This window comes from Zophobas morio, unplaced genomic scaffold (assembly GCF_036711695.1).
Source record: "Zophobas morio isolate AGI-343-1 ecotype UQ-CSIRO unplaced genomic scaffold, CSIRO_AGI_Zmor_V1 ptg000005l, whole genome shotgun sequence".
NCBI classification, from domain to species: Eukaryota; Metazoa; Arthropoda; class Insecta; order Coleoptera; family Tenebrionidae; genus Zophobas; species Zophobas morio.
In genome coordinates, this window is record NW_026972110.1 from 7,500,341 (window position 1) to 7,523,255 (window position 22,915).

Sequence of the window (22,915 nt, forward strand, 5' to 3'; positions counted from 1 at the left end):
TTATACTTACGTGTTAGGTCATTAAGTAAACACTTACATTTGTTTTTAATAGCGAGAGCGACTTCACCATCTTCTGTATGTGTAAGAGTTTCAAAGCTCCAATATTTCCAAAACATAACTTCCTGTGACGGAAAAATTCATTATCAGAAATATTGGGAGAAAACCAAGTTTTGGTAATTGTTAATTAATCATAATTAGTTAATGGAAGATCATTGTAAAAGTTGACAGTTTTAAACCTTAATCCGCGTACATTTTGATAATTATTGTATTGTAATTGGGGATGAAATTTAAAGACAAATTAGAGGAATATCATTTATATATAGAGAATTCTAAAATTAGTTTCAGTATTTTGTAACGTTCATCAAGTTGTTGCTTTACTCGTCTGTAAAATTCTTGTTGCTTAGGTGTTCTGTCCGTGAACATATGAAAACAGATTTAAGTTTTCTGCAGAACACAACATTCTGACAGCCTCAGATTCATCATTTAATATTACTTTGATTGGACGGCTACGTTGGTGATCCATAGGTGGTTGTCTTCTTAGTTTAATGACTTATTTCATTCGCATCAAAATCTGGCTTGATTAATTTCAACTCATCTGACACAACTTCTTTATCCGCTTTATTATCTGTGTTAGTAGAGTTGTTCCCTATACGCCCAGACTCAGGTATACCGACGATGATGATTTTTTTTTTGGCGCTCATTAACTTCCTCGATAACTTCTTCAAAAGAGAAAAAAGGTTCAGGTTTCCTAAACTGATTTAGTGATGTTTTTATCTCGGCAGTATTCTAAATAACTTCAATTTTGATTTCCAATTATCGAAACTTTACTCTCTGATTGAAATTTTAGCTCCAGCGTTTTTTTCAGTCCATATGATACACATTTGTTTGTTGAAAAAAAAATGAAAGGTAAGCAAGGAATATCTCGATTAGTTGCTAGTAAGTATTGTGAATGATGGTTAAGCAATTGTTATATTACCTGTTATGTCACCTATTTTTGGGTGATATTTAAAATCAGTGTTTATGACGAGTTAATAAATTTGTTTTTATTTGACCCTATACATCAAGCATTTTTGGAAAACTGAAAATCGTGATGAAAATATAATAAAAATACGTCATTGTAATTAGGATACCATTATGTGTTTCTACGCCAGTGCAGTTAAATTTATAATCTTAAGACGAATTTACTTTTACTTTAAAACAATACGTTTTGTGATGATTTACTGTATTTTTTCTTTTGCAGGTACGTATCAGACTACAGCAACACAACCCTAGAAGCTGTCTACAGTTTAGTTATTTTGAAAAACTGACATTAGTAAATTTTAAATTCTTACTGTATAATTGTTTTCTACTTTCACAAGACTTGATACTTTGCAATAAAGACCAGTTTGGTAAATGAGGACAGATCAAACAAATTAATTACCGCGGTTTTGTATATATATAATGTCACTTTATAAAATAATAGTATATTATTAACTAAGGTTGTGAAGACAGACATTCTAGACCGAGCGCAAATTAGAACCTGAGACGCGCAGCGTCGAGGGCTCTAAAGCGCGAGGTCTAGAATTGGCTTCACAAACGTGGTTAATATACTATTTTTTCCACTAGTAGCCCATTTGAGGTTTGCGAATTTTCAAAATGTTTTTTCTGAAGTGCATCAATAAAAATGTGTACTCACGTCATTTTAGTAAGCTTTGGAATTTTATTATTTTTTGACAATCCAGAAATGGTCCAGAACTTTTGTTTTAATTTCCTCCATATTTCCCGTTTTTAATAAATTTTTGTGTGAAAAATGTTGTAAAGTGAACTATCATGTACCCCTCCTCATTCCGTCGTACTTACGCGACTGCGACAAATTTGGCTGAAAAAGGTATGGACCTTTTATCGTTAAAGCGACACGGGGAATGGAAATCCTCCAGCATAGCAGAAGGATACAACGACGGCTCGATCTTCAATAAAAAAAAAAATCGCCGAAATCGTCCAAAGCTCATCTACGGCAAATCAAGTCAAACCAAATCGGAACCATGATTCAGTTTCAGTCCCGTAAACTTCATTTTCACTCCCATCAACTTCATCAACTTTGTTTCACCAATTTATCCTCAATTTATAATCAATTCAGGGTTTGGAAATCATTCCAGGGCATAATTTAAAAGCAAATTTTCCAAAATGATCGTTTTCAGGTTATGTCTCAGTTTTTCTGACAGTTGTGGACAGTTGTCACATTAGGTGGCCAACTTCACGTTTACATTATTGACCAAGGTTCACAATTTTCCAAATTACAGACCTCTAGACAAGTCGACAATTAGCCATTGTAATGCTACTAGTGGAAAAACGAGCTTTATGTATCGTAAACTCAGTTAATCTGGTCTGACCATAGTTTACATAATTAATTCACAGGACAATAAATGTGAGGAAATATTGTATTTCATGTTATTTCATGCACGTGAAGATTAAAATAATAATAATTTTAATGAAACATTTTGTATGTATTTATAACAATTGAGAAAAAAATTACATGTCTGGTGAAATATATAATTTCTACTAATATTAATAATAATAAATTACTCATCACAATAACACAACGTGCTACTGGACACTCGAATCTTGCAACTTCTAAATTTAACTGATTTTACGATACGATGTGGGGAAATACAAAAAGAAAAGGTAGGTACTTGTTAGATGGATTTATTTTTCACGTCTGTTTTAAATGTTCAACAATGCAAATGTTTTTACTAGATTATATGAATAAATGTTTGGGAGTTAAATCGTATTTTATTAATTTTCTAAATAATTGAAAGGTGTATCTCTATTGTTATAATGCTTTTTGATAATTTGAAATAAAAGCGACGTATATTACTCTTCACAAATGTTATTTTCAGCTACACAAACAAACAAAACAAGCGTGTTGTTTGTTTTGTTTATTTTAACACAATTTTTGAACTTGAATTAAAATGTTTTGCTGCCTTAGTACATTAGTCAAAATTGTGATGAATCTGATGAATTTAAGCCAAACTGTGTAGTCTAATTTAACGGTATGAGATAAAAACCGCTTTGTACAATTTAGTAGCAAGATTTTAGTGTGTAATTTAGTTTCTCTGTTGCTTTTGTGGCAGCGGACCAACAGCAATATTGTGATAAAGCAATATGGGAATTTAGTTTTGTTGATAACTTTTGTTATCGTATTTAACCCAACGGTTACTGTACTTGCACAATATACAACTATGCTGCACAATGTAATGTCTAGAGTAAAATGGTTCTTTACTGTTTACATGGAAGTAATAATTAAACTGTTCTTGTTGCATTCGGCGATATCATCAGGGCACATGGCATAAAGTTTGGGACGCGACCGCAGTAATCAGTGTCTACAGGATTTAGTTTTATTTAATTAGGTTTAATTTGAGACAAATTTTAAAATGATACAAATAAAATAAATATCTTCATTTAACTCGTAAAACTTATGTTTTTTATTTGTATAAATGTAACAATCATAGCTTTAAAAGGTCAATACAGCCATTCTACACAAGTTTATTAAGTCAAGTTTAATTATAAATCAAAGGGAAAATTTCTCAGTTTTACAAAAACATGTATTTTCCCTAGTGTCTGAGTTTTTTTTTTAATGAATCGTTTTATTATACTCATATGAATACAAATATGAGTTGAATTTATATACACCTGAACGTATGTATATAAAAAAAAAGATATTTTTATCTCAAGTCAAAATGTGAATCCCTTGCCTGCTAATTTGGAAAATATAGGTGTCTAATAAATTTTACGTTTACAGTTGACTTGACGTGGTTGGACCCATTCTGATTTATAAAGCTCAGACTGTATGCATCAAAATATCGAAGAAATATATGCTTAATATGCACACATTTTTGGTCAAAATATTCATCATTTTATTAAAAAATGCAGCTAAATTTACAAAACATGTATCTGCAAATACTTAATTTGAATATGTCTAATAAAACAAAATGACAATTTTAATTATGTATTGTTAAAGTACAGGTCTTGCAATATAAAAATTCCAATTATAACTAAATTAAGTATGTCAGAAAATGCTGTTTACACAGTGGCTCTTGGAGTAAATTTTAAATTCTTCTTTATATCTGGATCTATATCCACATTTACAAATTCTCCCCCCAAAATTTTACTCACAAGCGACAAGGTATTAAAACCTACATTTTTTTCTGAAACAGACTTCAATTTCTCTGAGATGGCATTTCTGTTTTAGCAAAAATTATTCTAAATTTTTTAATAGAGTTAGCATCATCTGACAGCTCATTAACAAAATTCTTAATTATATTGTAGTTTTTGCTATAAAATACATCTGCATTTAAGCATGTTTTCCATCTAGTTACAAAATGGAAAATTGGGCAATGCATTTCGATAAAACTGTACTCTCAAAGGTGATTTAACAAAATTTTTTTTAACATTATTGACTAAATTATTTACTATTGGAAATAAATTTCTAATTTCCACAGCCACTCTAATTATACTATGAGCTAAGCATGTAATATGGATTAAGCGAGGAAAGATATTTTTAGGTTGGATGAAGCTTTGCACATGTATGTAATCGAGTCCATCGGACGACTGGTCACTCTTATGTTTTCTCGACGTTTCATGACCCTTACAGTACGAAAAAAGTAGTCTCCCGTTTTAGTCTGTCTGTCTGTCTGTCTGTATCCATTTTGTGATGAAGTTAAGCCAAACCAAAACTGCTTGTGAAATTTTGTATGTATATTAGAAATATCATGTGAATGGTGGTTAAATGCTAACTAAAATTTGGCTAATCATCCCCACCAACAATTTGATGACGTCATTCCAATTAATGTTACTCTAAAATGACTTGAATGTTACACAAAAATATAGTCATATACTTGTAGTGTATGAATCCACTTTCAGTTTTTTCGCTAAATATTCGAATTTTAGCAAAAACATTTGTAATGCAGTGATAAATCACAAGTATCACTGCATTCATATTTTTTAGATTTGCTTAAACAGGTGGCTTCAAAAAATTAATGAATGACACAATTTATTTTATTGATTAAATCAGGAACTGCTTCATTTTCCCACAAAATTTTGGGAATAGAATACTGTTATTTTTAGTATTACACTGCACCAACTCAAGTTGCTGAAAAAACTCAACTCGAAAGTGCTGGATATCTTTCACTGTATTTCAGAAGCGAAGGAAGTTCTATCTAAACAACTTTGGGCCAATTTTTTCAACTGGAACTAGTTCCGGAAAAAAAAAGTTCCTTAAACCGTCGTGAATAGACCTTGTAGTGGTATTATTATTTGTCATTTCCAAAGCTCTTATTGTAATCAAATATGAGGTGCCACATTTTTCACTGGTCAAAGTTCCAGTCAACAAATTTGCGACGTAGCGTCCACATGAATTGTTGTTTCATCGACATGAAATTAAATTACATTATCGCCTATAATTTGACGAATAGCCTGCTTTATTTTTTTCAACACTTTGTCACCGTAGTTTTTTCTTAAGGTACTCTCATCGGGAACTGACTTCAAGGTACGCTTTTTAAGAAATGATCGTAGCTTGGGGTTATTCAGTTTTGATATAGGAATATCAGCACTGACGAATGCTTCACATAATTCAAAACAATATTTTTGTTGATCTGTCATCTTCTGGGTGTTGGAGAAGGATTCTGGAAGCAGACTTTGTAACTTGGTAGAATTCTTCAGGTTTCCCAGGTGACCTGAACAATAAAATTAATTCATATTGTGCATGATCACGTTTCGCGTTTAATTGAAAGCAATAAGATCTTGTTACGAAAAAAACCCATACGTCGCTCCGGTACGACGCCTATGGGTTCTAAAATGTACGGCGACGATGACGTTCACTAAAGGAAAACCTGGAAGCGGATGTCGCGACAGGTGTTACAGAACAAGACGAGAAGCGGTGACGGAGACCTTCGAGAAGGACGGCGCAGCTGTTTAAATGGAAGAAGTCTAGTCAAATCCATTTCATGAAGTCGGAATTATTCTGTACATAATCGCTGTATAGTTAGTCGTGTAAAGTGAAGTTAGTAAGAAATAAAACTGTTGAGTGTAACCCACGCCGATTTTATTCACCGATCATCGTAACAATATCAATAAATGAAAGCAATTTAAATTGGAACTAAAAAAATAAATGTAACAAATTCAAAAATATAGCAATGATAAAAATTTGGGTACCTTACTTACCTTTTTACAGCACACTCTGCAAAAAACAGATTAAGATTTCGAGTAATTTTTTTATCCAGCCGTGGGGACACTTGCAGAAACTTTTGGCATTTTGGACTCGAAGTTCACTTGTCAGTACCAAAATAAGGACTGACAAAATTAAGAACGAAACGAATAAATGACAAACCGTGTAGTTGCTAGAAGGAAGCTACCTGAAGTGTTAAATAAGGGAGAATTAAGATGATTTTAATCCGGACGCGGCCTAATTCAATATACCAATAAACGGAATGTTTCCAGTTCGGATTATGATGTCTTAATCCGTGTAGTTGAACTTGACCTATAATCCCTAAGTTGATCTCTACTACCAAACTCGGACCAGCGGATTAAGGGATTAAGTCGATATTACAGGGGGCGGGGTACACTCCGGTACGGTCAGGTACTATTTTTTCCTTAAATAAAATTGTAAACACTTTTCATCTATCAGTTCTATGCTAAAAATTGAGGTGTCAACAATGTTTAGTCAAAGGGAAACCTATTTCGTCCACAAGAAAATCATTGTAGATTTTGAAGTGGCAATTCACCAAGCAATTAATGATGTGGGGTCAAATGTTTCTATTTCAGGTTGCAAATTTCACGTTTGGCAAAATTGGTACAGAAAAATTTAGAATGTAGGTTTGGCAAAGGAATATGAAAATAACACAGAAATTAGCCAATATCTTAAATTCTTTTTTGAATAATTTCCGGATGGATGAAACTGACAGGTGTAGGATATGTTGGAGAGAGGGAGAAACAATAGAGCATATGCTGGATGGATGTGAAGGATTGAGAGAATCGGAGGAAAGTAGGGAAGAAGTGCTACACGAGGATGGAAGAGGACTGGACTGGATGAAAGAAGTATGGAAGATAAAGGAACTATGGCAAGGGGTGGGCAAGCAGAAAGAATAGAAAATTTATTATATGTATAACACTCGAATATTTATTTTATTTTATTTATTTTTATTTTTATTGATTTATCTGATGTAAATTAAGTTAATTTGTACCCCTACTAGGAATATTATTAACCCTGTAAGGCAAATAATAAATTAATACTACTACTTCTTAAATTCTTTTTTGAACTTCCCTACCTGAAGCCTGAAGATGCAGAAGACTTTTTTATCATGACTTTGATGCCTTCAGATTCGAGGGTATTGCATATAAATTTGTAGAATATGTTGTTGATAATAATTACATCAAAAATGATGCCCTATTTACCCCGAACATTTGGGCCTGCAATTCCACAGGAATGAATAAGACAACAAAAAATGCCTGTGAGTCCTTCCATTCATACTTCAATTCATCATTTTATAAATCACATCCAAATTTATATCAGTTTATTGATGCTTTAATTTATTTTCAATCCAACACACACGTAAAAAATTCACACAGCAAAGTAAAGAAAATCAGAAAAGATAGCAAAAAAAAGTATATTACAAAACAGTTGGATAAGCGTTATTTTTACGGAAATATTAGCCATTTAGAATTCTTTAGAAGTGTGTTATTATCTTTTCATCTGATATTTTTGGGTTTACTTTAAAATAATTGTTGTCCCCCCTGGAATGTAAGCAGGTACCCTGGTCGAGTTTTGCATACACCCGCTCGTGGTCGAGTTCACATGCGCCCGTCTACATTGCTGGGTTTTCCAGGTATAGATCCTACAGAAATATCTTGCTATTTTATGAATAAAAATATAATTTGAAAATTTTACAAAAATATAGGTACATAAATATGCATTTACTCTGTAAATATGCAGTAAGATTGAAAAATATGCAAAATATTCATATTTTTAAATAGCATTGCTTAAAAAAAGAAGTTATATGGCCAGAATCTGTTTTTCTGAGTATGCCGCACTTTAAGGAATATGTATTTTCCATACAATCCAAGCCTTACCTACTGATTTATATGGATTCAGATATTTTTGGGTTTGTAAGTTACAGTAACATGATAAAGTAAACGTCTGTCATGAAGCACGTTCAGTTATTTCAATCTTCTTTATATATAAAAGGCAATGTCCCGACTGACCTATCAACGCCCAGCCCAAACCGCTAATGCTAAAAAGTTGAAATTTGCAGAGAGTGTTCATTTTATGCTGGAGGCATCGTTTAAGAAGCAATTTCTCGAAATTCATCCCCTAAGGGGGTTAAAAAGGGGTGATAAAATTTGTATAGGACCAATATATCTACGGTAAATTTACATCGTTACATGAAACCTGGTACATTTTAATTCTCTTCAATACAAATAAGGAAAACGTATTTAAGCATTTTCGGAGATTCGACCCCTAAGGGGGTGAAAAATGATGTCTAAATTTGGGCGGCCGAGTTTGTATAAGAAAAAATGTCTACTATAAATTGAAATTTTTACATGAAACTTGGTATTAATGCTCTTCGACACAAATAATGAAACACGTATTTAAACATTTTCCGAGATTCAACCCCTAAGGGGTTAAAAAAGGGTGTGGCTAAGTTTGTATGAGAAAAATAATTTTATGCTGATGTTTACTTAAAACTTGGTATTAATGCTCTTCAGCACAAATAATAAAACACGTATTTAAGTATTTTCCGAGATTCAACCCCTAAGGGGGTGAAAAGTACTGGCTAACTTTGTGTGGGAAAAATATTTCTATTGTAAATTTAAATTTTCACGTGAAACTTGGTATTATTGCTTTTAAACACAAATAATGAAACACGTATTTAACCATTTTCTGAGATTCAACCCCTAAGGGGGTGAAAAGTGTAAGTTTGTATGCGAAAAATATTTCTATTGCAAATTTTGAGGTGATGTTTATTTAAAACTTAGTATTAATGCTCTTCGACACAAATATCGAAACACGTATTTAAGCATTTTCGGAGATTCAGCCCCAAAGGAGGTGAAAAGTGGTGTCTAAATTTGGGCGGCTAAGTTTGTATAGGAACAATATTTCTACTATGAATTGAAATTTTTACGTGAAACTTGGTATTAATCTTCTTCAACATAAATAATGAAACCCGTCTTTAAGCATTTTCTAAAATTCAACCTTTAAGGGGGTGAAATGTGGAGGGTAAGTTTGTATGGGAAAATATTTCTGTTGTACGAGTATATTTAAATGTTTACGTGAAACTTGGTACTAATGCTCTTCAACACAAGTAATGAAACACGTATTTGAACATTTTCCGAGATTCAACCCCTAAGGGGGTGAAAAGTGATGGCTAACTTTATATCGGAAAACTATTTCTATTGTAAATTTTTGACATGGAATTTAGTATTAATGTATAGTGAAACACGTATTTAAGCCTTTTCCGAGATTCAACCCCTAAGGGGGTGAAAAATACTGGTTAAGTTTGTATGGGAAAAGTATTTCTATTGTAAATTTAAATTTTTGCGTGAAACTTGATATTAAATTAATGGTAAGGGTGTGAAATGTGGAGAGTAAGTTTGTATGGGAAGAATATTTCTAATGTAAATTTAAATTTCTACGTGAAACTTGGTATTTGGCTCTTCAATACAAATAATGAAGCACGTATTTAAGCATTTTCCGAGATTCAAGTGAAAAGTGGTGGCGAAGTTTGTATGGGAAAATATTTCTACTGTAAATTTAAATTTTTAATGGGAACTTGGTATTAATACTCTTCAACACAAATAATGAAAGATGTATTTCAGATTTTTTCAAAATTCCACCCCTAAGAGGGTGACAAAGTTTGTATGAGGAAAAATATTTTATGGCGATTTTTGCTTGAAATTTTGTATTGATGCTCTTCAATACATTTTTTACTTGAAACTTAGCAATAATGCTCAACGCAACGAATCGTCTACGCGGGCGAAGCCGCGGGCGAAAAGCTAGTTTTTATAAATACGAAAAATTATTGATTGCTCCTGTCAATTTACAGTTTTTTTTTTATAATAATACATGATAAAAGCACTTCATATTAGCTACTGTTGCTATAAATGAATTTTTTCCTACAAAGTGATGCAAGCAGTAGCAGGCCACTACAAGATAAAGATAAATTGAGAAAAGACAGTTAACTGCAAAAAGATGTCTTCTGTGATTATAGATCTTGCACAATCTAACAAATATGCAAAATATGCTACCCATGTTCCAAGAGTATCGATAGAATGCAGGTCAGTTTGACCCGGGAAATGTCGCACGTTGTCCGCACTGTTTCAAATTTTAGTGAAGTTTATGTTTTTAATAATATACTTTTTAATTGGCTGCGATATGTTAACGTGATATTTTATCAAATTATTCATTAAAATAGATTATAAGTATTCATTATTTACGCGTTTTTAATGGTAAATTTATTACATAAATAATTCATCTCTAAAATCAATGCAAATTAAAACTGCAAATGACGAAAATAAAAAAGAGTTTATTTAACGCGATTTAAAGAGGAATTGAACGATTTGTTAGAGTAGCGAATGATGATTGTAGAACAATATTTGCAATTTAACAACTCAATCAAAAAATTTGCCTTAATTTGGTTTAAACGCAAAATATCTTCACGAAATCCAATAAAATAATTAATCCTTATTTTGGTCTTGACGAAAGACTAAAATACTTTTTTATTCTAAATGCAGAGATGCCATCCACTTTACTTATATGAATGCGTGGATATCAAACAGTTTATTCTTATACGAGTTGTATTTGGGTTATGGTTCCAATAAAACAAAAATATTACATTTCGTGATTGAGCGCATGCCATAAAATACGACACAGAAAACAGATACTGCAAGAACTAGTAAAATATGCAAATATGATCGGCTTGGCAGCGTGGATGGCGATTTTTTATTGTAAAAAATGTTCGCGACAACGTTATGTAATGTCAACTATCTCCTACTTTACTCCTGAGCAGTAAAAATATAGATTGAAAGCTTTAGGAAATGAGAATAAAACCTCTGGTTAACGGTTTGAATCAAGGAAAGAAAACACAATGAAGCTATCGACAAGCTCGTCACGTTCAGCGCACTTCATGTTGCTGCATTGAATCTACCTTAAGCCATTTTATTAAAGCTCATTTATTCTAAAGCTTCATCAATGGTGCTTCTCTCTTTTTTTAAACTTCTTTTTTACAACCTATCGACTTTAGATTAAACCACGGTTTAGTGGCCACCGTTCTTTATCACTTTTGCTTTAAACCGACGTCCGACGGCACTATACATTGATGTCGAAAACTTCACGATAACTTGTTATTTATTTTTCGTCACCTGGAAATTATCGATTTTGCACCCTAATGTGCTTCCTTTAATTTGTTTGCTCTTCACCTGTATCACATATACTAGCCTAAAGTAAACGAAGTTATCCCTACGAGAACGGCTTAGTTAACAATCTAGTTAGCATCTCGATGTGCCTAAATGTAATACAAAACACTAAGGATTTAACGTTAATCTGTTTAAATTGCACTTAAAACTTTCAGCACAGAATTGCCAGGATCCTAGGTACGCAGCCCAAACCATGCAAACACTATGCTAATTATTATTATCATTATTATAGATACATAAAGCGTTACAATATGTCACCTTAACGAGTTTCAAGCTTTTAAATATTAACTTAATGTGCACACTTATCGATTGACTGTTCAGAGCCACATTAAAGGGGAATTTGTGTAAAATGTACATTCCGTGAATCAAAAATGTATGCACTAAAAATGTAGCTAGACTCATATTAAAAGGCTTATAGTTAATTAGATATTGATCTGTAAGAAAACAGTTTAAAATTAAAAGTAAATAAAAATTTAACACATTGGCGTATTTATCTGTTTTTCTGACGAATGCTTTAACATTGAAAGGGGCTAGCGTATACAATGGTCAGGCTCTCTAGACTTCGTATAGCCAATTTAGAATTAAAATTAAAAACATGAATGTCAGGTTGATATATCGTCATGTAATGTTTCACCCGCACGTCGACCTTTACCAGCTTCTACAAATTGAAGTAACAGCAATGAGACCATAGAAACAGTATATTTGACAGCTGACGTATTCAGAAACCCGGCACTTTCTACTGCATGACCTAAAAGTTTTCAGATCAAGGGAGGCTATGGAAATATTTTTCATTTCTTTAATTAATAGATCGATTCTGTAACTTGTTATGTTAATAACATTCTGTTATCACTATGTAAACACAGCTAACATTCTGTTGTTGCTATGTAATAACATATTTAACATAAATTGCAATTCGCTAAGCTTCTTTCTGTTATGTTAATAACATTATGTTATTAAAATACTCTGTAAAATAACAGAGACATTTGAGTCAATGTTATTAACATAATGCGGTTATTTTGAGGTTTATTAATTAATAATATCACAAATTTGACTGAGGTGGCAAAAGAAGTAAAATGACAGAAGTGGATGATTTTCTACCCGTCTTCGGTTACTTATTATTAGAAGACGAAATTCAACGGTAGGTCTTTCATATCATAGTATTACTAAAAATATTACAATACATGTATTATATGAACAGAATGAGAATTCGGCTGAGAGAGCTTCGCGACAATCAAATTTCCTTTGAAAATTTAACAGAGGCGGAATTTAGAAAGTCCTTTCATTTTACCAAAAATATGACCCGTTTCTTGCTGGAGAGGTTGGAACCTCATTTGGGAAATCTACGTGCCAGTGGTATTCCGGGATACTTAAAAATTTTAGCCACATTGAACTTCTTAGGCCATGGCTCCATACCAACACTGCGCAGGAATGTCTTCTTCTGTTGTCATGAGTCAACCATCGGTTAGCAGGGTCATGACTTAAATTTGTCACCTAATTAGTGAAATTTTAATGCCTGTCTGGATCTAGTTCCCAACGACAGCAGAAGCGATAATATCTACTAAGCAAAAATTTTATGAAAAAACACATTTTCGTGGTGTATTTGTTTTGACAGTGACAGATGATGAAAATGGTGTCATTACTTCGAAAAATAACATTTTCGGACAAATGGCACATCTGTTATTTAGGTACTAACATAACGGTTTACAGAATACGATATTTGCTGTTTTATGTTAACGTCCTGATAACATAGCAATTTTAATAACAGAAATTTAAAATAACATAATGTTAACTGATTGTTACAGAATCGACCTATAAACCGGTAAACCTTAGAAATGTCACTGTCAACAAATCGGAGGTGTTAAATTCAAAACAGAAAGCCACGATTCAAATTATTTAATATTTGAACAGCGAATTTAAAATGAACTTTTTGCCGCCATGCGGAAAACAAACATAACCTTATTCAAAAATTGAGAAGTTTGCCTCTATTTGTGCCAAAAATTTTGGATTATACGATGTTTGGTGCTATGGAAGTGTTACCTTATTAGCGTTACAGTGCACCAAGTGAATCGTATAAGTTGCTGTAAACTAACGTCAAAAACGCCAGTTTTGTCAAGTAGGTATTACCTTAGATCATATAATAAATAGATACCAACACGCCGTGTTCTTTACCTAGGAGAGCCTGTGACGACATCTGCCTGTCACACGTCTCTCTTGTGCATGGAGGGATTACAATGAAGCTATCCTTGCCTGATCATTATTTGAATTTTGCGCGCCTAAATTTTAGGAAGTATGTCTAAACTAACTTCGTATGAAAGATGTTGACAGCTTGATTATATAAATAATTCACAGGAGATAACGAAAGGAATAGTAAATTATTGGGCAGCAATTGTGATCCGTTATGATTACATCACTTGAAATAGGATTTTTGTTCTAAATTCTAAAATTGTTTCTCGTACAAGAACTCGAAAGAGAGGTTAGAAGAAACATCTGTCAAAAGCGATTTGTTGCGCTGGTGCGGTACAAGGATGGAAGTGAAATAGACATATACAGATATAGACATATAACAAAGATGAAGATGTGGTGATCACACAAGGATAGCATTATACTACTCCTTTTGACGTAGAAAACGACAACAGATAGCTTCATGTCTAGTCACAGCTTTCAGTTTGAGTATTGGTATCTATTTAATATATGATCTAAGGGTATTACAAGAATATTAAAAAAAACTTTTATGAGAAATTGATAAGATGTTCGCTTCCGAACCAACTGCGTCTAATCGGTTCCACGTACCTACCTATGTTTTATTTCAAGATGTTAAATTATATTGTGTTGTAGGTATAACTAACTTATAAAAATATTTGAAAAAATCCAGAGCTTCCTTAATATATATTATGAAATTTCGAATTTATTATTGAGTGAAAAAAGTCATCTAGAATTTTTTCTTTTTTTTTATTTCAATTTGTCCACTATAAAAGTAATGACATTTGGATATAATTTTGTGAAATGTGTCAGCTATAGGTAGCTTATAAGTTACTATGTGTGTCTTTTATGTAATACAATGTATTCAGTCCCCTCAAAGAGTTATGGTGGCTTTATTGAAAAATTTCAGAAAACATATCTTTTGGAACTACAACAATAATAATAACACCTACCTTATAATTTATTAATATGTACCTATATATGTGATCAATGGTTCGATTTTCATACACAACAGGTTCGAAAAATAAACAAAATAGATTTACTGACAGTAAATTTTAAAACAAATATGGTATGTTCTTGTTAAGTATTTACTAACTTTTTATTAAATTGTTCATTCAGAATTTTAAGTATTAAATAACTTTGTCCATCACTTAAGAACCTGATTAGAGAGTCCCCTAACTAAGCATTTTACCGCAGTTCGGTCAGGTAGTTTGAGGCAGAGTGTTTTTCTGTAAAAGGTACACACCAATAAACATGCGCAGAAACGAAATTTGGTTCGGCATTGTGGGGTGAAAGAATCCAGCACGTGGTGATTCATCTTCAGTGGCGTCTGGCGTTAGAGAACTCATTGGAGAATTTTCTTGGTTTATTGTGAGTATATAGTTTGATATTTTAAGTTTTTGGACGTGTTTTTTTTAATTATAAGTGTGTTAAATCGTTCTCAGTAAATAACTAGAAGTTCTTACAGTAAGTTAATTTTTTCGTATTTTGAGGTTATGTATACATTTTACGCTTTACTGCATATTTTAGTTACTACTTGCTAAAAATGCCTTCACAACAAAAGGTTGGAGTTTCCGGAAGACCACTCAATAGTCAGGCAATGGAGGTGATTGGAAATGTGCTGAATTTTATAAAACAAAAAACAGAAGCGTTCATTCTAAAGCAGACATTTTATAACATCGGAAAGACATTTTCACAAAATAAATTTGTGTTTCCATTTTTTTGGCTGTGATAGTAGCACATAACATTGCCCCCAGATTCAATATCCAAAAGATACGCCACTGTCTATAGTATCATCTATTCCCGCCAAGTTCCACGCGCAGATCTCTGGCTCCGCCCATGTACCTTTTAGAGAAAAGCACTCTAGTTACAAAAATTTGCGCCGCAGCTCGGTCGCGGATTAGAAATGCACCGCAATTAGGAGAGGCTGTAAACAATCCGAAAAAATAATTACCTCATAAAATATTAATTTCCTTATTTTTTTGTCCTTATTTAAAATATGATAGTAAACTATTTTCTTAGTCAATTCATTTATTTATAGTATATTTGAACGGCATTTTTCTGTCATTTTGAAAATTTTTATTGCCACTTTGATGTTTAAAATTTAAAAGATTTGTCACGTTGCATCCAATGTCAGCATGCCCACAATAGCAAAAATGACAAACCATAAAAAATTATATTAAAATATACTTAAAAGATGTTTTTTTGCACTCATGGCCTTTTCTAATGAATTTCACCTTGCACATTTTAATTGGCACTATAAGTTCTTTTCTCTAAGTTTCTCAAATGAATAACCAAAAATACGTCACTGACTTCATGCATGTTCTTCTTACAGAAAACCACTATACTATACAATACAAACTTCATTAATCTATCCACAGAATATGGCAACACAGATAATAAAAATAACAGTATATTTGGTAATTTTGGCATTGTTACAAAAAATTAAAGAAAACTAGCAGAACGTGACAATCAGAATTTCAAAAATAAAATATGGTTATAACTAAAACGCAAGAAGAAACAAATCAAAGCGTCTAAACATACACCTACATTCCATTAAAAAAATGTAAGATGTATGTTGTGTTTCAGAAATGAAATACTGTGTGTAATTGAACATAATTTTAGTTGATGCTGGTCAAGAAGACGTACAGCTTCAGACTTTGATTTTTGCCGTCTCTAATGATAATTAATGATTAATGGGATATCGAGGAGTGCACACTTAGTGATTTATCCTATACATAACAGTCCGAGAGTGTTCATTTGTCACGTTTCTCCCCCAGGACCGTCTAAAAAGAATTTCGCATAATATAAATTCCATTAGTAAATATTCACTATGGTGCATATTGCCGAGACCAAATTGACAAATTGCAGTTAATAAGAATCGTTGGTACAAATATTAGGAGGTTGTGATAGTAAACCGTTTCTAGAGGTTTTTTTTGTTGCACCATAATGGACAGAGAGCAAATTCCTGCGGGTGACGCTAACTGTACGGTAAAAAAAAGGGTTAGATTTTCCTTCAAATTCACGAATATTCAGGAACGGTCATGCTACACATTATATTAAAACGCAAAGAACGCATTACAAACTCTGTTTTGTGGGGGAAAATATTGAGAGAACAATAATAACTGTTAATGTACGTAGTGTTAATTCAGGCGTAGATACTTAAACTACAACTTAACCTTCACTAAATACAACGAAGGCGCCTGTCTGTGGCCGACTTGAGGGTTACCCTCACGAGCCCGGTCTCTGATAAGGAACATATTTTATAACAATAATTCTAAATCGATAGCAAATTCAAAATATAAATGATTATTGAAGATTAAATTATTTCTTAAAAGAGGAAAAAGTTTATAAGGATACCAGGGTTTTTTGACAAACAGCTTTCAAAATATATATTTACATTTTTACAGAAAAATGGTCATGCTTAAAAACTCACGGTTTCATCATTTTTGTAAATGTAAGTATGAATTTTTTAGTCAGTTTACCTCAACAAACATGCACAAAATTTACCAGGGTTTAAACTTATATAGAGGGTAGTTTTCTCATGGAACATCTTGTATTTTATGACATTTGCAAAGTTGCATCTCAAAAACTTTTTTGATACCAGTTTGTGGGGGTTATTCTAACAATTATTGGAAAAACTATTATTAGGAATATTTTCCAACATAGTATCTATCGAGAGAAAGCTCACTTAGAGATAAACTCGTATATATTAGAAAATACAGATGTCCCTTGTAACAATCACGAAGTAATTGTTACTAATTTCAAATTCTTGCGCTTCTTTTTTACTGACATGACCCTTGGCCGTGTAATTGATAAGGCGCGAGGATCAGCGGAAAAAGACTTACAAAAAGAGAGGGATAAAGATTTAAAAATGGTGGCGAGTAATTCTGTGGGCTGAATTTTATTAATAAAACCCCCTTACAATTATTACACACTAAAATTAAGTGATTAAAAAGGACCAATAACACCTAGGTAACATTTTTATTTGGTAAAATTAAAATAGATTTCTAATCATTGGAAATTCTCTAGGTCCTTTTTTTTTATGTCTCATTTGGTGTAATTTTGGCCATGAAGTCAGAGTGCGAACCATCATAGTGTTGCTGCTATACACCCCTGCTTTTGTGTGGACTGGTTCCGTTGAGATCCCGAATCTTATGGGCCGATGGTACGTCTGATATCTTGGTGCTGTCATTGGTGTCATGTTGGTGACTCCCTACCAGGCTCTGGAGTCAAAAGAGTCAATTTGAAATAGCCGTGGGATGTGGTAGCTGCCTTTTTTTTTACGATTAGCCCGAGATACCATCCCCTAACAACTATTTGGAGGTATTTACTGTACAATTTATGGTTTATGGTGGCAAAGAGGTCCACAAAATGTGATTGTTATAATTGTTATAATTGTTAACCTCTTAAGGTCCACTTATACTAGAATCTTATTTAAAAAATTCATTCCATGAAAAAAGTGGCCAGAGGCAGTTAGTAAACAAATTGTAGTTTTCAAAATATTTATTTTCTGCTTTAGAAAAAAACAAAACAATATGTTCCTTTGCAGGAACACTGGTCATATAGACATAATTATGCAATCAAATATGAAATTCAGCGAAGCAGTTTCTAGTCTTAGTAATACATAGATGTACCTTACACTTTACACAATAGAAATAAGTTTTTAGTCCACACAATGGTCTCTTGCACCGTTGCCTTTCTTTGTTATAAGAAGGAAAGTGGGCCACCTTGTCTGTACGCACGTCAAACTGAGGTATAGGTTTTGTTGCTCCCCTTCTCTTTTTCTCTTCATAATTCTTTTCAGTACTTCCGCTTGGTCTTCCTCTTTTTCTTGTATTTTCATCCTTTCCCACTCGGCAAAGAGCTTCGGCTACTTCAGCACGAAATCCCAAAGAATCTAGAATATCTTTTTTGTCCATGTTACTCTTCTGCATATCAGTCTTGTATTTTAACCATGCGCTAACTAGAGCCAAGTCGATTAAATGAAAAAACAGTTTGAGATACCATTTTCGACTTCTTAGGCTTATCCTGTAGTAGGATATGAGTCCATCAAGAAGGTCAACCCCACCCATAAAGTTATTATATAGCTTTATCATATTGGGACGGGTCACCTCAACTCTTCTTTTGCCTTTTCTGTCAAAGCGTTCAACAATATCGACAGGCTGGCTTCCGCAAAATGTACTAAGGAGACAAACGCTCTTGTTGTCGAACCATTTCAGAGTATGAATATCAACACTGTTGACTGTTGTCTTATATTCCTCATAAGTGCCTCTACCTTTTTTTTTCAAAACGTTGTCGCTGCTGAATTGTAAACCAGGAAGTCTGTTGCATCTTACGGTCCCCAAACTATAAATCCCATCTTCTTGAAGAGAGGTAAGCAGCTTTACAGAGGTAAACCAATTGTCGAAGAAGAGTAAATAATTTTTGTGTTGTGGTATCACAGATGCCAAGCGTAGTACAATATTTCCACTAGCTCCTATATCCTCCTTTCCCGGTGTTGGCAATATTTTTCCTGTGTAAATTTCAAAATTGTGAACCAAACCACTGCTATCGCACAATACGAATATTTTGTAACCCCATTTGTTGGGTTTTTTGGGATTATACTGCTTTAGTGCAGATCTTCCTTTGTACGGCACTATTTGTTCATCTACGCAAAGCATCTGTGGTTTGACTTGATTTTTAAATTTTTCTGTCAATGCATCTATTATGGGTCTAAGCTTGAATAGCTTATCACGGTTTGGATCATTTCTATCCGTGGGAAGGTCATCGTTGTTGTTGAAATGTAAATTCTTTTTTATATCTTCCCATCTCTTTCTGGACATACAGTCAGCAACTTGGGCTACTCTGCAAGCTGACTTCCAGTAAAGTCTATGTCGCGGTAAATGGAAAATTGACATGTATATAACAGTTCCAATAAAAATTTCTAATTCAGAACGTGTTAGATTCAGGGGCTTGTTTACGTCATTTTGAATAGCATATAAATTGCTTTGTTCCACTATGAGATAAAGCAATTCGTTCGAAAAAAATTGCTGATAATAATGAATTGGGCGTCCAATTTCGGACTCCTCGGTTTCCTCCGCAACGAAAGGTGGCAATGGCAATTCTTCATCATTATTATTGAGTTTAGTCCACTTGTATGTGGGTTTTCCTCTTACATTCGTAGCTGTAGCCACATGATCTACAGGTTGATTATCTTCATCTGATTCGGAACTACTAATTGAATCGTCACTGTCAGAAGAAGAGGAATCCCTTGAATTTTGTACAACAAACTCATCATCTGAGTCTCCAAGATTATCGTCCTCACTATCGCTTGGTATGTAGGCCATTTTTACTGTAAAAACCCAACAATATTGCTATTAGTTCATATGTACCAAAAGTCCACTGTTCCATTTCAGGAACAATCTAATTTTCATCTAAATGACCAATGTTCCATATGAGGAACTAACAGAATTTTGGGCTCCTACAGACTAATTGTATATTTACAATAACTAGGAAGGTACAGGCATATCTTCTAAAGTCTAACAATAGCCTAAATAATTTTAGTTTGATCGGTACTTACCCAAAAATTAAAAAATTACGATCACAAATAACTCAACACCACACAACGTGCTCCGTCTGCAAAGGTATGACTGAACTTATTCTAGTTTCACTCTAGATGGCGTTTGCTGTTACTTATCAATGTTTATTCATTGGTATATATTAGGAACAACGGTCAGTTAAAGAACTGGCGGAATGATTGCTCTTTTCTAATTGTTTTTGGTCTGAGTTAGGTATGTTCCTGATTCGGAACACAGGACCTTAAGAGGTTAAGTTATGGTTTTGCTTAGTAGTTATTAATTCGTAGCTTTAATCAACAATTGTTAGTAAGTACGTTAATCAATTAGGAGCATTTTAGAAGGCACTTACCTATTTATGGTTCCGATCCCAGTATTTATTATCAGTTAAGAAATTTATTATAACATACAAGAGTGGCGGCATTGGGAATATTAGTTTTCGTGGCGTAAGCGCATAAGGTAATCAAAAATCAAGGTACAGATTGTTTTTACCCTACTTTGTTAACCTTAAGGGTCGTTACACGCTTAAGCGTCATGTCATTGCATATTTAAAGCAAGTAATTTCGGAAATTTAGTTTCAAAAATATATACATATCAGCGAGTAGGTGTTGTTTCTGTCATTCAACTACCTCTTCTTCCATCTTCGTCTAAATTTAACTTTTTCATTTTCTCGTCGACATTCTGTCGACTGGCGCCCAAAATATTGTCACCACCCCAAATAATAAAGATCCACGACCTTGCCCCGATTAAATCTAGCTGCCGGTGCTGTAGCTGACGTCAGACGGGAGTGACGTCACACAAAATTGACGCCCATACGCGTGGGGCCAGAGTTTGGTTATTTTGTTCATATCAGATATAGGGCGGTGACGTTCTTCTCTCTCATTTACTATTCTATTTTTTATTTTTCTTTTTTTTTTTTTGTTGCTTCTTCTTTACAACGGACTGTACCTATGATATAACTGTAGCTATAATAATATCTATAACTTAGTATAATTTTGGAGAATAATTGCAATCACATTATTTTATTTATTATTAAGATATTATCTTAATAACCATTGGTAATATTTGTTGGGTCTAAATTATCTTTTAATTTTTATCATGGATAATCGATACGATATGGAACCAAATCATCTGAGGACTTACGAAGTCAACTATGAATTACGGATTAGAGAACTACTATCAGAAAGGGCTACAACAGATGTAAAAAGGAAGTGTCTACGCCGTCAACTTAGAACAGACTGCATGAGACCGAGCGCTGTTTACTCTTTGTCACCCGACTGCGATTTGGAGCTGGAAAAGAATGAAATAACTGAAACTATCAGTTCGCTAACAGCACTGGTTACTGATTATGATGGAATCCGAGAAGAAGTAGGTCGACGGATGAAAAGTAGAGCTACTCATGTATTGGGCCGTCTTACTCGCTTACCACAGGACGATGAACAGATAAAGAAATTCCGTAATGAATGGATAGTGGAGGTGATGGCGTTGGAGGAACAAATTCTTCAGATTGAAGAGCACACTGACCATGTTCCTGCTTCTAGGACTTCAATGGGTCTCAACACCACAATGAATACAGCTGCGATATTTACGCCAAAGTCCATACCAGTGTTTAAATGGGGAATAACTTTTAATGGTTCGTCAGAGAAAGTATCACTGAGTGCTTTCCTGCAGAAGGTTGAAGAGCTGAGAGTGGCAAGGAGCAAGACAAAGGAGGAACTGTTTAATGAAGCCACAGATCTCTTTACGGGACAAGCACATGTGTGGTTTAGTTCAGTTAAGTTCACTTTAAGAAGCTGGGATGACTTGGTGGCGGCTTTGCGGAGAGACTTTTTACCGACAGACTACGACGATGAGCTTTGGGAGGAAATAAGACGACGAACACAAGGACCTTTTGAGAGAGTCATTGTTTATATCACATCTATGCAGGGCCTATTTAAACGTCTAGTGGAATCTCCATCCGGAGACGAGCAGCTAAAGGTTATTAAAAAGAACTTGTTACCTTGGTATCATCCCCACCTGGCATTACAGGACATTAATGATGTTAGTGAATTGGCAGACATCTGCAGAACCCTTGAAAGCGCTAACAGTGCGAAGAAAAAGTATCAGCCTCCTCCACGTAGAGATGTAGCGTTATTACAGCCTGATTTAGCTTATGATAGTGGTACTTCTATGTCATCAGCTCTCCATAGAGCAGATAGGTCACGTAACAAAAATGAGGTTGCCTCATTGAAGTGTTATGGCTGCCGCGAAGAAGGTCATATCAGACGCAACTGCCCAAAGTTTCGTAACACCAAGCGACCAGTTTGTACAGGATGCGGTGAGGTTGGAGTCATAAGACCCAATTGTAAAAATTGTTCAAAAAACTAATTTATAGGCATCGCGTTTCTTTGAGCCGACGTAGTGTGCCTCGGGAAATTAAGGCTTATGGTGGTGGTCGTAATTCTAACGAATGGAGTAATTGGTTGATTCAAGTTACAAATTTTTATAAATCCTCCAGAGATGATGGTGCACGTAAAGCTGATGCTTTGTTCGTTAGGAAGGCGAATGATAATAGGCCGTATGTGCGTGTGAAAATGTTTGATAGGGAGGTGGAAGCTTTGTTAGATAGTGGAGCCACTGATTCGGCACTCGGGGGTACCGGAATGTGGTTGATTGATTGTTTCAATTTGCACGTGTACGAGTCTACAGTACAACATATAGGCACAGCTGACGGG

The 22,915-nt window shown here is 33.8% G+C and overlaps 2 protein-coding genes across 4 annotated transcripts in view; one reads left to right on the top strand and one right to left on the bottom strand.

Annotated features, from left to right (window-relative positions):
• Positions 1-22,915, top strand: part of LOC135122558 (neuroligin-4, X-linked-like) — a 399,568-nt gene that overhangs the window by 105,522 nt on the left and 271,131 nt on the right. The window lies entirely within an intron of this gene.
• On the bottom strand, positions 18,154-20,447 carry LOC135122555 (piggyBac transposable element-derived protein 3-like). Its single transcript, XM_064046810.1, has 2 exons — positions 20,207-20,447; positions 18,154-19,978 (listed from the first exon to the last, which is right to left on the bottom strand). The coding sequence occupies exon 2, from the start codon at positions 19,971-19,973 to the stop codon at positions 18,228-18,230; it is 1,746 nt and encodes a 581-aa protein (XP_063902880.1). The 5' UTR covers positions 19,974-19,978; positions 20,207-20,447; the 3' UTR covers positions 18,154-18,227.